Source organism: Melozone crissalis, unplaced genomic scaffold (assembly GCF_028551555.1).
Source record: "Melozone crissalis strain CALT ecotype California unplaced genomic scaffold, PUWL_Pcris_2 ptg000090l_1, whole genome shotgun sequence".
Lineage (NCBI taxonomy): Eukaryota > Metazoa > Chordata > Aves > Passeriformes > Passerellidae > Melozone > Melozone crissalis.
The window spans coordinates 5,794,630-5,808,664 of NW_026535867.1; the positions used below are offsets into that span (position 1 = coordinate 5,794,630).

Sequence of the window (14,035 nt, forward strand, 5' to 3'; positions counted from 1 at the left end):
CAGCTGCACACTGTGGGAATGTCCCATCCTGGGGATTTCATTCCCCTTCTTAACTACATTATCCCAGAGGTTCTCCCAGTGATGGCTCAGCCTTGGCCAGCAGCAGGTCCATCTTGGAGATGGACTGGAGATGAGTTTGGAATTATATTTTAGAGCAACAGAGAGAGCAGCAGCAAGAATCTGGAATTACTGTAGCAACCTGGGGTACGAAGTTAGTAAGCCATAGTAGACTATTGCTTTTTTTAAGACCAGCAGGATAGATTAAAGAATTTCTGTAGGTAAAATAATGAAGTTTCCACTTTTTTGGCTTGTCTTCTGAAGGACAGATTTCTCCCTTTCTAGAGACAAAAGGCACAGTCAAAGGATAAAGTCTGGAAGAGATTAAAACTTTCAAATAAATCTGGAACTCTTGCTGAGTTTAGAAGCTTTTGGCAGAGTATAAGAAGTTTTATATCTCCATTTATTTTGTTAAAATATACAACTGTGAAGTAGAATTGTACCCAACTTTCTTTATCTATACTATCAGTCATGGATAATATAAAATCCATCTAAGGAAATAGTGGCCCTCATGTCTTCCTAACTGTACAGCACCAAACTGTAGAAAAAAAAGAAGTAATACAGAAAGCAGGATAGAATAGTCATTTCCTAAGGCTCTCCAACAAAGCAATTTGCATACCAAATCAAGCAAAATGTTTCTATGCTTTATAAGCTTTTTAGATAAACTGTGGCTTAAGCCACAAATAATTCTATTAATAATTTTTTTTCAAAGTGAGAATGAAATCTCCTTTTAATTTTACAGTATTTATTGTATGTTCAGAAAACAGGTCTGCAGTAATTTTCTTTTGGTTTCTCATGTACAGCTGATACCCAAAAACAGAGAACATAAACCCAGGTCTGCTTTATAGGGAGAATCTGCCCAGAGCCTACTGTCACCTCTTTCAAATACTATTCCTGAACAGGGTTGGTATTAATATTCAAGCCATTACACTTCCTATAATTTATGTTGAGAAGAAAACATTTTCCTTTACATTATTGTCAACTCCATAGAAAACAACTTTTTTCACTATTTTTCACTTTTCCATCTCCATCAGCTATCCTGAATTTCCATAATTCATAATAATACTAACACAATAACCAACATAGTGCACACCAAGCAACAAACATTTCATAGCTGTTGGTCACAAAACAGTTAGGAAACATCATATACTCTTTGTTGATTGCTTTAATCCTAACAAAGTGCCAGTAATGTGTCTCCAGATTAAATCACTACGGTTTAACTGCCTAGAAAATTAATTTCTTCCTTATTTCTAATAGAATATTGAACAGAGGTGCATACTCTAAATGGGTAAATTCATTCTGGTAACCAAATGCTAGCAAATTGTTTTGGGGATAGTTTTCCACCAGATGTTTCCACGGTTCTTTGATTTATATTGTTGCATCTGAGTAGACAGTCTTATGTCAACCTTATGGTTTTATGTGATTTAAAGCATAGGGGAAATTTATGTAAATGGCTGAAGATTAGAACATAAATGTTGAATTTAGGACTACAGTTTTTTAAAGTAGTGCATAGTACCTTTAAGAGCTTTTGGATCTGTACTTACACTGCCGGAAGGAGAGGCAATACATTTTTTTTCCCCTTAAATAATTTTGTGACCATTCATTTTTTCTGACAGAAATTAGCTTGGTTTTAATATTTTTTCATGTTGTTGCAGGGCTTTTCCATAACAATAAATGATTTTTAAGTACATTTGTTAATCTTAGATACTAATGTAAGTTGTGAAAAACATCTTTGTGGTAATAACACTGGGATGAGCGTGTGAAAATGTGGCTTTCAGTAAAACAGTTAAAGAACTTTTGTTCTCTTCATAAAAAATACCTTTTAAAAAAGGTAAATGTCTTCATGGGAGGCTCTGCTTTGTGCAGTATCCATTACCAACAAAAATCTTTTTCATGAGCTGTGGAATCCAGGAGAACTTTATCAGCACACGTGTTTCTGTTTAATCAATTTAAAAGTGCTAAATGCTTAGAGTACTTGAAAAAAAAAGCATCTCAGATTGAGTTCTTTATGGTGATCTGAAATGCAGATGGCCAGAAATCTTCTCTCATGTTCTGGTGGAAGTTCACACTTCTCCTTCCTACACATCCTGTTCCCATTCCAGCATTAGGGATCTTAAGTTCTAAGACCACCCCTGCCATTGAGCTAGCTATTTTCTTTTCTACTTTGTAAGTGAGGCCTATTACATAATACGTCAGAGGATAAATGAAAAAATTCCTTTGTTTACCTTTGTGTCAATGAAATAAGTGTGGCAATCATGTACTGGTTGCTCTTTTGTGTTTGTGTATGCTGGGAGAGAGAGAAAACCTAATTTAAGATGCCGTGAGTACAGGAAATAAGCTCAGAGTACTTGAATGAGCTTTCACTTAGCATTTCACTTCACAGTACTTTACTGACTGGCTGTTGTTTCTGTCATTTAGAGAAGTGGATTCATAGATAACAAGTAATTTCTTATAAATTTTGCTTCTAAAACCTCCAGAGTTCCAGAAGTAGAAGTTCCTATCTCTGTTCTTGCTTTGATCTCCTATTCCAAATGAATGGACCTCCGCATATGAATAGAAACTTTGTTCTGAGTTGTTTTTTCAGTAAGTGGTCTGGATCTTAACTTCACACAGGTGCATGCAGTAGCACAAAGGTATCAAGTGCCTTGCTGGAAATAAGCCACTTATTCTAGTATATTTTTTCTCAGACTATACTTTTTTCTCAAACTCTACTTTGTTATGATTTACCCATGTAATGCTCCCTACTGTGCAATGCAAAGACCCTAGTGCTAAAATTATGTGAAATGCAGTGAATAAGTGCAAAAACTAGTGAATTTGTGAGAAAACTATGTACTTAGTAATACTGGGCATTACCAAAAGGAAAATAGGTAGTGGAAAGACCAAATTAGACTTGCAAGAGTAGACAATATTTGCATTTAGACAAACAACCTAGCTATTGCTGCTTTTTTTTTCTAACAGTGAAATCATGTATCTGAAAATAATAGTCAAAAGTTGGGATAGGTATTATTGTATTAATGTGCATCTCAGAAATGTGTCTATTCTGGCTCTTGGAAAATCTTGCCGTTTCTGCTACAAAGATACCTTAGAAATCTTACACATTCCACAGGCAAAGCAAAGTGTGCTGGGACACTGTGGGGCAGCAGGGTGCTGGGTAACATGACTAGACTGTCACATAGCTTGTAAGGATCCTGCAGAAAAATATTTCTCATCCTATCAAAATATAATAAAACAGGATGCAGATTACTGCCACGTTATGCTCGTCACTGCTACCTCTTATTCTGAAACCGTGGGGCTTCAAAATAGTTTAGAAAAAAACCCCAACACATCAGCAGAACAGATTTTACTGAGAGGAATCTAAGGAATAATTTGGGGATGGGGTGTGTGTGTCCTGTGACAACCTAAAAGAAATTGTGATAAAACCAAATGGAAAGTGTAGTAAAATTAAGCTAAATCTCAAAACTGCAAACCTCTGCCTCAGCTACAGCCCCTTGTCCAGGACTGTGGGCAAACACCACCACACACCTGCTGACATTGACCCCTGTGCCCCAGGCTCTGCTGGTGTTGATGTTCAAGCTGTCCCTGTAAAATCTGTGCAAAAGCTGAGACAGAGCATTCAACTGACCCAATGCAATTTAATGAATGAGTAGCTGGCAACTGAGTTTGGTCGTGTTAGAACAAGTTAACTTCCAGATTGGTTCAGTTTGTGAGCTTCAATCATAACCTCATGACCAAAGATATATATTACAAAAAAGCATAAGGAGTAGTTATGTTCATCTTTTGCATTCCTGGAAAGTTGTATCCTGTCAGATTTAAGTGTTTCATGGGCAAATTTTATTTAATGTTAAAATGTAGGTTTGCTGACTTGCTCTGCAATTTATGCTATGTATTAAGAAAGAGAAAGCAGACATATAATTTTATTCTGGAGTAGGATATGCTGAAGTATTTGGTTTCCTCCAGAAAAACCAGCTTCAGGATTTTACTTGAAAGCCTTTGTATGGACATAGGATTCAGACACACTTTCTGAAGTTGTGAAAATCTGTCATAAGTATGAATACCACAGTGTAGATTGCTGATGTTATTTCAGTTCTTGCTTATTTTAGCAGTAAACTGTTGAAAATTATTTTACACTTTTTTGTTTATATATTCTGAGGAATTCAAAGGAAAAATACTCATGCTCTAGTGATGACTAAAAATATGAAAATATTGATTATTCATAGATATGAACTTGATTCAACAGGCATACAGTGTTACAATCTAAGCTACAGATTCAGAATTCTGTTGTTTTTAAACAGGAAGTAAGGTAGCTACAGGAATTCCACAAGAAAAAATTTTTTTTTTTACCATAAAAGATGCAGAAAAATGTATCCCAATGCATGTAGTAAAACTTGAGAATGGCCCATATTGGTTATCTTTTGATAGTTTTTAATTCTATGTGTAAATAGAAACACTGTAATACTTTTTCTTAGATCTATTGTTCTCCCCAGTCCTGTTTAAAAAAAAACCACAAAACAAACCAACTAACAAACACCAAATTCCAAACCAAACCTAAAAAACAACAGCAACAACAAAACCAACCTCCCCCTCCTGCAAAAAAAAACCAAAAAAAACAAAACCCTAAAGCAAAAGCACAACCAAACAAACAATCAAAACTAAACAAAAAAACACATGACTGTTTGGCTTCTCACAATTGGAGAAGAAGATGTTCTTTAATGGAATCAGAAGTTTTACAGTCTCTGCTTTCCTGACATTGTTTATTTGAGTTTATAGCTAATAGGAATTTTGCATATTTTGTACCTTAAATCTTACAATGCTTTGTAGACTCTTTTATGTGATATATACCTGTGGGTGTGTAGAAGTACATTTGTTCTCAACTGTTATTAATTGATGTGCAGAGTATACTGTAATGCTCTCTAGGAGACAGCAATATAGGAAGGGATGAAAGGTTGCAGAGATGTACTGAAAGGTATTTGCTACAAAATAATGAAGTGTCCTTATGTCTACTCATCTTGGATTTTTCATTTGGACTTCAGAGGAGAGCAAAAACTTTCACCTCTTTCCATCTTTCTAGTATGTGATGAAGCATTTTTTTCATACTTAACTTTCTTATGAAGATGTGAATGTGTTGGGTATTTTGCAGGAGCTTCAGGATGGCATTGGGCAGCAGCAAACTGTTGTCAAAACATTGAATGCAACTGGTGAAGAGATTATTAAGCAGTCATCAAAGGCAGATGCCAAGGTGCTGAAGGAACAACTGGAAAGTTTGAATAACCGGTGGAAGGAGATCTGCAGACAGTTGGTAGAGAAAAAAAAGAGGTAGGTTAAAAGAGGGTAAAAATATTGTGAAATTATTTTAGTTGTTTTAGATTTGATTATGGCTTGAAATTTCAAAGGACATCTCAATATCTAGAGTTTTTGAATTTAAAAGGAATTATCAGTATTTTAATTTTGAGTTCTATAAATTGTTCATACTCTGTAATTTGTTTAATTTTTTTCTACTTACTCCTGTCAGTGGCCACCACTCCCTTCCAGACTCCATATTTTTATCTTTTAACCCCTAATGTTTAAAAGAACTAAACAAGCATCCAAAACTGTTCAATTTTAAGTAGAACAGTACAGAATTTACTGTTTTATAATCTTTCTGTTTGATTGCATGTCATTAAAACACATCTCTGTAATACTAATAATACCTTGGTTAATTTAAGAAGATAATCCTAATCTTTTTAATCTATAAAAATCAATGCTATTAACATCTACATTTCATAGGCTGGATTTAAAAAAAATGGATTTATCAATTTAATATTATTTATGATGACTTTTAGATAAATTTTTTTCATGTAGACACAGAAAGCTAGAGTGTTTGAGATAATACAAAAAGAGTTTTATACCTTTAAAATGAGAATTTCCAATGTAAAAAAAAAGTTGCTGTTAAGATAGGTTTTATTAAAGAGCATGTTCTTAATCTACATGCTAAGTCTAACTGGATATGCCATTCTGCTTTAAAATACTCTTTTCAGAGCCACTGGGGCAAAAAAGCTGTGAAAATGTTTACTAGCATCAAAAAGGGAGTGTCTTAGAGGGTTATTACTGAGCCTGAACATGATTAAAGTTTCACTTGGAACATGTTATCAGTTGAAACAGGCTGCCCAAGGAAGTCATTGAGTCACCATAGAATCACAGAATGGTTGAGGTTGGAAGGGAACTTAAAGTTCACTAAGCTCCAACCCCCCTGGCACAGACAGTGAAACCTCTACTAGATCAGGTTTCTCACAGCCTCCTACAGCCTGGCTTTGAAAAATTCCAGTGATTTGAACTCCACAACCTCTCTGGACAGCCTGTATTGGTGCCTCACAACACAGAAGCAAATAATTTCTTCTTAATATCTAATCTAAACACTCCCTTGTCTTAAGGCAATTCTCCTTTATCCTATCATTACATGCCCCTGTAAAAAGTCTCTTTTCAGCCTTCCTGTAGCTCCCCTTTGGGTACTGGAACGTGCTTGAAGGTTTCCCAGTGGTATTTAGAAGACATGTAGGTGTGTCCCTTAGGGACATGGTTTAAGGATGGAAGTACTGGGTTAAGGATTAGAGTCAATGATCCTGAAGGTCTTTTCCAACCTAAATGATTCTATGTTAAAAGAAGGAGATGCAGCTAATAATCTATAGCTGTCAGAAACTTAAATAATTATTTCTGCTGTATTTCCAGGTGTTGATGGCACTGTTATTTGTTACACCAGGGAGTCCTTGGCCTTTAGTTGTCCCATAAAAAGCTGTTCTTTTGTACATTGGAAACTCATCTGTGTTTCCAAGTATTAACTTGTTATGTAAGTGCAAACACAAAATAATAACACATCATTTTAACAGCCCTGTAATCTGCTTTGGCAACACAGAAGAAAGAGATTTGTGGTTGAGCTTTGTCTGAGGACATAAAATATATTCCTGTTCTGGTCAAGATTCCTATTGTTCATCCCTTCATATATTGATAGAAGTGTCTAACTGAATGTTCTTTCAGCTCAATGCAGTGTTAGAATATTACATGGATTTTCTTGGCATATTCTGCATTTTAAGGAAGCCTAGCATTTTTTAAGTGGGAATAATCCACTTATGTTCCCCAGATGAAGGTTCTTAAACACTTGCCCATGTTGTCCTCCTTTTGTTCTGTTCAGTATGTTGACCAATCGGTTTGTTTTCCTCTGGAATGACAGCTTGTGTAATTTAGAGGAAAATGATTGCAGAGACCTCAGTTAGTGAACTTTGCATGAATAATAGCATTGCACCAGGAGGAATACAGATAGAGTTGTGCTGCACTGATAGAAGTGTTCCTGGTGCACTTTAGTGAGACTCATGTGCATCAGGATGCTTCTATTCACCTCCCAGTCTTCTTGGCTGTGCCAGAGACAGGGAATGCTTTTTGCTCCCAGGTCTTGGAAACACATCCTACCCTAACTTCTGCCACCACACATGTGGTTTCTTTTCTTTTTCTTTTCTTTTTTCTTTTCTTTTTTCTTTTCTTTTTTTTTCTTTTTCTTTTTTTTCTTTTTCTTTTTCTTTTTCTTTTTCTTTTTCTTTTTCTTTTTCTTTTTCTTTTTCTTTTTCTTTTTCTTCTTTTTCTTTTTCTTTTCTTTTTCCTTTCCTTTCCCTTTTCCTTTCCCTTTTCGTTTTCCTTTTCCTTTTCCTTTTCCTCTCCTCCTTTTCTCTTCACTCTTCTATAGTGGATTTTCAAAGGACAGAAACTAATTGACAGGAAAAAGTTGTGTGTTCTAAGTAGGTCTCAATTATTGATGAACCTGGGCATGAAAAGACCACAGGCTTATCAGCTGCACGATCTTTATATAACCATGGTGACATGGGATTTGCATAACTCTTATGCTTTGACATCTTTTAGTTTTTCATTATTTGTCCTAATTTGGTTTTGGGTAGTCATATTCTCTCTTTTTAAGACTTGAAACCCATGTCACCCAAAATGCTTTAACTTATCATTAAGATCAAAGCATGAGGCAAACAAAAGCTGAAGGAAGTGGCCTCTACTTACACTCCAAAGAGCTGATATAGTTATGGCATTGTCCAATGCATATGTGGGTACTATGTCAAATTTATTTAAATATATTAGTAGAATATAAATTACAAAAAATATGTGTCAATTGACATATTTGATTTCTCTTTTTCAGAACAGCTTAAATGGACTATTGAAAAGAAAGCACCTGTAAAGTCAGAATGCTTATACTGTGACTCGCATAAGTTTTAATAGTCCTTTTATTTTTGTCTACGTTTTCTAAAAATTTAATTTTTGTAGTTAAAATAATGTTACTAAAGTCAATTTTGAGAATGAGAAAATAGGAGGAACATTTTAAAACTATATTGAATGAAGGTGATACTGAAGGGAGAGCAGACCTGGTATAACACATCTTCATATAATAATTTCAAATAAAAAGAAAATAGATATTAACATTTAGAACCTTCTGTAAACCAGAAAAGAAAACTGACTATAATAATAATAATTTTATTAGGTTTCAATTTTTATTCTTTGTAGTTAATACATTATGCTCTGCTTTAAAGTTAATTCTCAGTAGCTCAGAGTAGTGATCAACTGAAACTTTGTTTCCTATTACATTTTTTTGCTCAGCAGATCTCAAGATAAAGTGGCAAGACATTAGCAATTGAATGGATTCCAGAAATGAAATCTGTTAGTGATTTCAGATTCAAGTATAATGCTGCTAAGCATTATTTGGCAAGGAAACTTTATATATTGTAAGCTCTGTTTTTGCTATTTTCTTACCCAAATGAAAGAAATTGATTTTGATAATCCTACACAGTTTTACATGAAGTTTTGAACTTTTATGTGGCGCATTGACAGTCCCTTCTACATGTATTTTTCAAGCTGAATTCAAAAATCAGTTGGGGCTGAGGGGAGGAGGGAAGCAATTACAGGAGTAACAGAAAGTGATACAGATATTTTTAGGAGGTGCATGAATGTGAGAAATTTGTTGGAGACATGAGGTGCATGGTGACATTTCCAAGAATGCTGATGACATTATGCCTCAGGTAGTCAAAGGCTGAGTTGATAGTGGGAACTCCAAAACTGAGCAGATGGTCAAGAAGTTGCAGATGATCTTGAACAGAGACAAATGTGAGGCAAGGAATATTTCACACAAACAGACTATCCCATACCTAAATGATGCTGAGCTTGTTACAACTCCAGAAAGTGATCCTGACCTTATTGAAAGTGTTTACAGGCACAGGATGGGGTGGCAGCAAAAGAAAAAATTTTGGTGTTTTAGGTTGCATTTGAAAGGGTATTACAAACAAAAAAAAACCTGTTTTGGTGATATCAAACACTGGTGTTGGTTGCAGTGTGCAGAGCTCTGTGCATGTCAAAGGATATAGAGGGCACACAGAAAGTATTCATGGGAGGATGCAGATGAAAAGAGCCAAGGTTTGGAGTGGCTGCACTGTGAAGGGACACTGAGCAGGTGGGGATCGTCAGTCTGGAGAGAAACCTCAGGAGGGTTATGGCTGAGTTTTACTAAGTTGAACTGATGGGTAAACTTTAAATGGAACAAAATGTTATTGACCTAATTCCTCAGTACTTACAAGGGAAGATTCCTTGTTGGAAATGTAAGAGATGTTAAAATGCATTTAAGATTTAAATTGTGATTTCTGAATATCTGAGATGTGCCACAGAAAGTTATGGAGGAAAATATCACAACTCAGCCCTATACAATTCATAACCTAGTGTCCATAGATCCTGGGAGAGTATGAGGTGAATGGAGCAAAGAAAATGGCACATCTTCTGTGTTCCCCTTTACCACCATCTCCTGTCCCCAGTGCTGATGGCTCTCTGGGCTTTTCTGAAGCACTCGGGTATTTTTCATGTTCTGGTGCATGGATTATATTTTGGGGAGGAGAAGACAAATTCTCCAAAATTGTTTTGTCAGTTTTCCTGAGGTTGTATGGTTAAATGGTCTACTATTCATTCATAACACTATCACTGCATTAATAAAGACCCTGTAAATTCAAAATATTTCCTGTAAGCACCATGAACCCCACAGTTTCAAGCTGACTTGGAAAGGTTTAAACAGGATGTAATTCAAAAAGTTTCACCATGTTAATTCAGTTTTCATAAATAATTTGGAATAAATAATAAACTACCTGAATAATAAGAACTGTAAACCATATCAAAACCATGATATTCTATAAATTGCTGAAACTGATCATAGGTTCACTAGATGCTAATATTAGGCTCAGTGATGGACTGACAGTTTTAATGAATAAGAATTATTTGGACTGCAGAAGGTCAACTTAATTAAAAACAGACAAGAAAACAAGCTAAATCTCAAAATAATTTGAGGAACTCGTACTTCTCTTCAGTAAAAAGGAGCTGATTTTCAGTTTTAAAAGGTCAAATGCTGATCCCAGGCAAAGCACTGACTTAAAATTGACTTTGAATCTCCTTTCTTTGTTACTGAAGATCAAGAGGTTATGCTTGAGTTATGTTTGCGTAGGATGTAATCTTCCACTTGCCTTTATCTAAGAGTTTCAAAGCTGTAGAAGTTTGAATTCAGTGTTTAAAGTTTCTGTATCTTGCAGTCTAATCCATCCCGCTAAGAATTAGATGAGAATGTAATTTTAGCACATCTAGTCATTTTATCTTACTGAAAACTTTGAAACAGACCAGGCAGTTGAATAAAGTGGAACTTGATTGAAAGTCTGATACACTGGTAGTTAGCAAATTGGGAATTTAATTGAGTTTTTGTTAACATTTTGCTACAAAAGACATGTTTTTGGAAAAGCTGGAGTTTGTACTCTAGTACAGCATGACTCTGAAATGGAGACTTTGGAGACCACGGGAAGTCACAAAGACCCTTTGAATAGGTGCTACTAAGCCCAGACAAAAGAGGGGAAATACAAAGTGTCTGTGTCTCCCTCTTCATACTCCAGCAATCATTTTGAATACTGAACCTTCTCAACTGCACCAACAGAAGCTTGCTCTGCCTTTTCACCCCCTGAGACACGTCAGGCCACAGCACGCTGTGTCTGCTCTGAGTCATGCCCCTGGGACATCTGAGTTTTGGATGATTTAGGGATGTGGTGGTTTGCCATCAGGGCCACAGTGTGCAGCAAACCCCAGGGCTGGGCTGCAGCTTGGTGCTGCTCTTTCTGGAACACGTGGGACAGGCAGGGAGAACCAAGGAATGTACATGGGAGCAGAAGCAACATCTCACATGGGAGCTTGAGAAAGGGATGACTCATGAATGAGGCTCTGGAAAGACTTGTAACAGTAATGCTGGTTGGTCTTTTTATTTTTCACTTTTGTGAAAACTTTTTTGTGTAATTTTTGAGAACAGATGCCCAGGAAATAGATTTCTTCAATGTTTCAGAAGTAATCAGTTTGGGGTTTTTTAGTCATCACGATCTGACATTTGTTAAAATTGGGTTCAGTTGAATGGAAGAGAATTTTTGATTATTTTAGCTGCAAATACATTTACACTTTGAATGAGTTTGAACCTGCAGACTGCCTGTTCAGATCTCTACCCAAGCGAATTTGAAGTAATTATGGAAAGAATGAAAGAACAAAGGCTGTTTACCAGAAGACATCCAAGTACTTTCCTGAATACAAAAATACAAGCTTTCTATTCTAAGTAAAAATTAATTGTTATAAAGTGAATACACTTTTAATATTTTTATACAAAATCTTTTCTTAGGTATTCTTTTTCTTCCATAACACACTAGCTGTAAGTGATTGCTTTCCTTTACTTGAAAACTTAGCATATTGAAGGCTGTGATTATCTTCTAGTTGCAGTTTAAAAACTGGTTTAGAATGAAGAGATTTTATGACAGTTATGTCAATAAATATATTTTTTCTTTGAAGCACATAATTAGCTACATATTGAATTTTTCTGAATTTTTTTTTTGGCTGTCCAGATTTCTTAAAATGAATCACTGGAAAAGAATTTCTGGCATAAATTTGTATTGTGTTTACAAACAGAATAGCTAAATGTCTTACTGTTCAGTATTTATATCTAAATATGTTTTCTAAAGTTGATGTGCTATTTTAATTTTGCTTATTTAAAGTTCCTTACCCTAATGAAGCATATTTAGCCATTCTTTGGAGAAAGAATGAAAATTTAACATTTTATTGGTAAATATTGTCTTTAAATTTTTGTCACAATTTTGGTGGCCTCATATTCTCAGTAGCAGCTACTAAACACATTCATTCCTAATTTTAGACACACAATAAATACAGAATTGACAGGTGAATGTTAAAAAGTGAAAGGCACCAAAATATTATTGGAGTTACAGATGGGAATATGAATCATAAGTGCAGATCTGTCCTACTCCTATGATTGTATATTTTATTTCTATAGCTGACACCTCCTGAATAAATCCGACATCACTAGTGTGCAGTTACAAACTCTAAACATCTGATGTGTTTCACTAACTGTTTACAGGTTGCTATGGCATTGCTATCACATTATTGACTATAGAGAAAATACTTGAGCTGCCATATATATTACATGTGGTTTCTTGACACTGCACATGGAAATACAAACTTTCTGATATAGGCCGTGAATGTTTATGTAGTAGTAAACAAATAGAACTAGGGATTAATGATAGTTTGAAAAAAAAAATCTTTCCATGTTATTTTGTGGACTAACATAAGAATTTTTTATTTATTCAGTTGAATAATGGTAGGAAAACTAATCCCTAATCTATCAATTATCATATATACAAAATGCATTTAGGAAAAATAACTAATTTACTACTTAGTATTAAAAATTGAATATTGATATATTTGCTTCTGAAAGTATAATGTATGTAAGATTCCTATAAAAAGATGTGCATTCAGAGCAGTTGATGAAGGGACCCTATGAATTTAGAAATACAAACAGAAAGCTTTTTTACTGTGCAAAATACAAAGTAATGATCCTAAGAATAGCAGTTGTGTGGAAGACAAAAAGTTGCATATGAAATTCCATGCTTTTTTGCTATAGTATGAGAATTTTCCCTCAGTCAAAATGGGTTATACTTCAGGGTTAATAAAATAAACCTTTTGTCAACAGAGAAGGAGCTTAAAAGCTTTTTTGGGAACTTAGGTCGGTTTGTAAAGATAAGGCAGTAGTATATAACAACTTGTAGACCTGTGCTGGAGATGGATCTGCTTGGCTCCATAGGGCCAGGTGCTGGAATTATATCTTATTCCTCAGTCACCTGCTTCACCAGCAAGTCATATCCCAACTGGTTTTTTTGCTCTGTCCACGTCTGAGTTGACTGGTGGCTCATGTTCCTTACTCCAGCTTGTTTAGCCTTAGGATTTGAAAGCCCATACTTCCTAAGTAACAAATAAATGTTAATTTTTCATTGCTACCATGGATTTAAACACCTAGAAATTACATGTGTATGTTGTTCCAAAGGTAATTATGGTGATAGAATTCAGTTTGTTCAAAAGGTGTAATCAGTCATTGAGTAAAAACTTTTAATTCGATTAACCGGTTCAGCTAACACAGAGAACTTTGTTTCAGCGTCTTGCATAATATGACACTTGTCTTGCAGGGTGTTATTTATAATAGAAGGGACATTCTAGCAGGTCAAGAAGAGATGGTAAAGTAAATTATAAGGTGCACCTGCATGTCCTGTTAATTGCAATGAACCTTTAAATTCCTTTACTGCATGTTTTTCCTGATTAGAATAAAGTAGATCTATGGATTTTTTTTTTCTGAACTCTGAAACCCTTCTGTGCAAGCACACGCACAGAATGACACACACACATATATTATATATGTATATATATAAAATAGATAACAGATAATATATAGATAATGTATAGGTAATATATAGATAATATATAATAGATGACAATATAGAATAGATATATAGATATAGATATGCATAAAACATCTCTGAAAGAATTCCTGGAAAGTCTTAGGTTAAAAAACATCCTACTGATCAGTATTTAAATTAGTCATCAAAGTAAAAGATTCTTT

The 14,035-nt window shown here is 34.9% G+C and overlaps 1 protein-coding gene across 6 annotated transcripts in view; it reads left to right on the top strand.

Annotated features, from left to right (window-relative positions):
* The window catches only part of DMD (dystrophin), a 1,043,683-nt gene that overhangs the window by 644,379 nt on the left and 385,269 nt on the right, over positions 1 to 14,035 (top strand). For all 6 annotated transcript variants that reach the window (XM_054291254.1, XM_054291257.1, XM_054291256.1 and 3 more), the window contains one exon: positions 5,195 to 5,370. In XM_054291254.1, the coding sequence (XP_054147229.1) occupies positions 5,195 to 5,370 (176 nt within the window). The remainder of the gene's footprint in view (positions 1 to 5,194; positions 5,371 to 14,035) is intronic.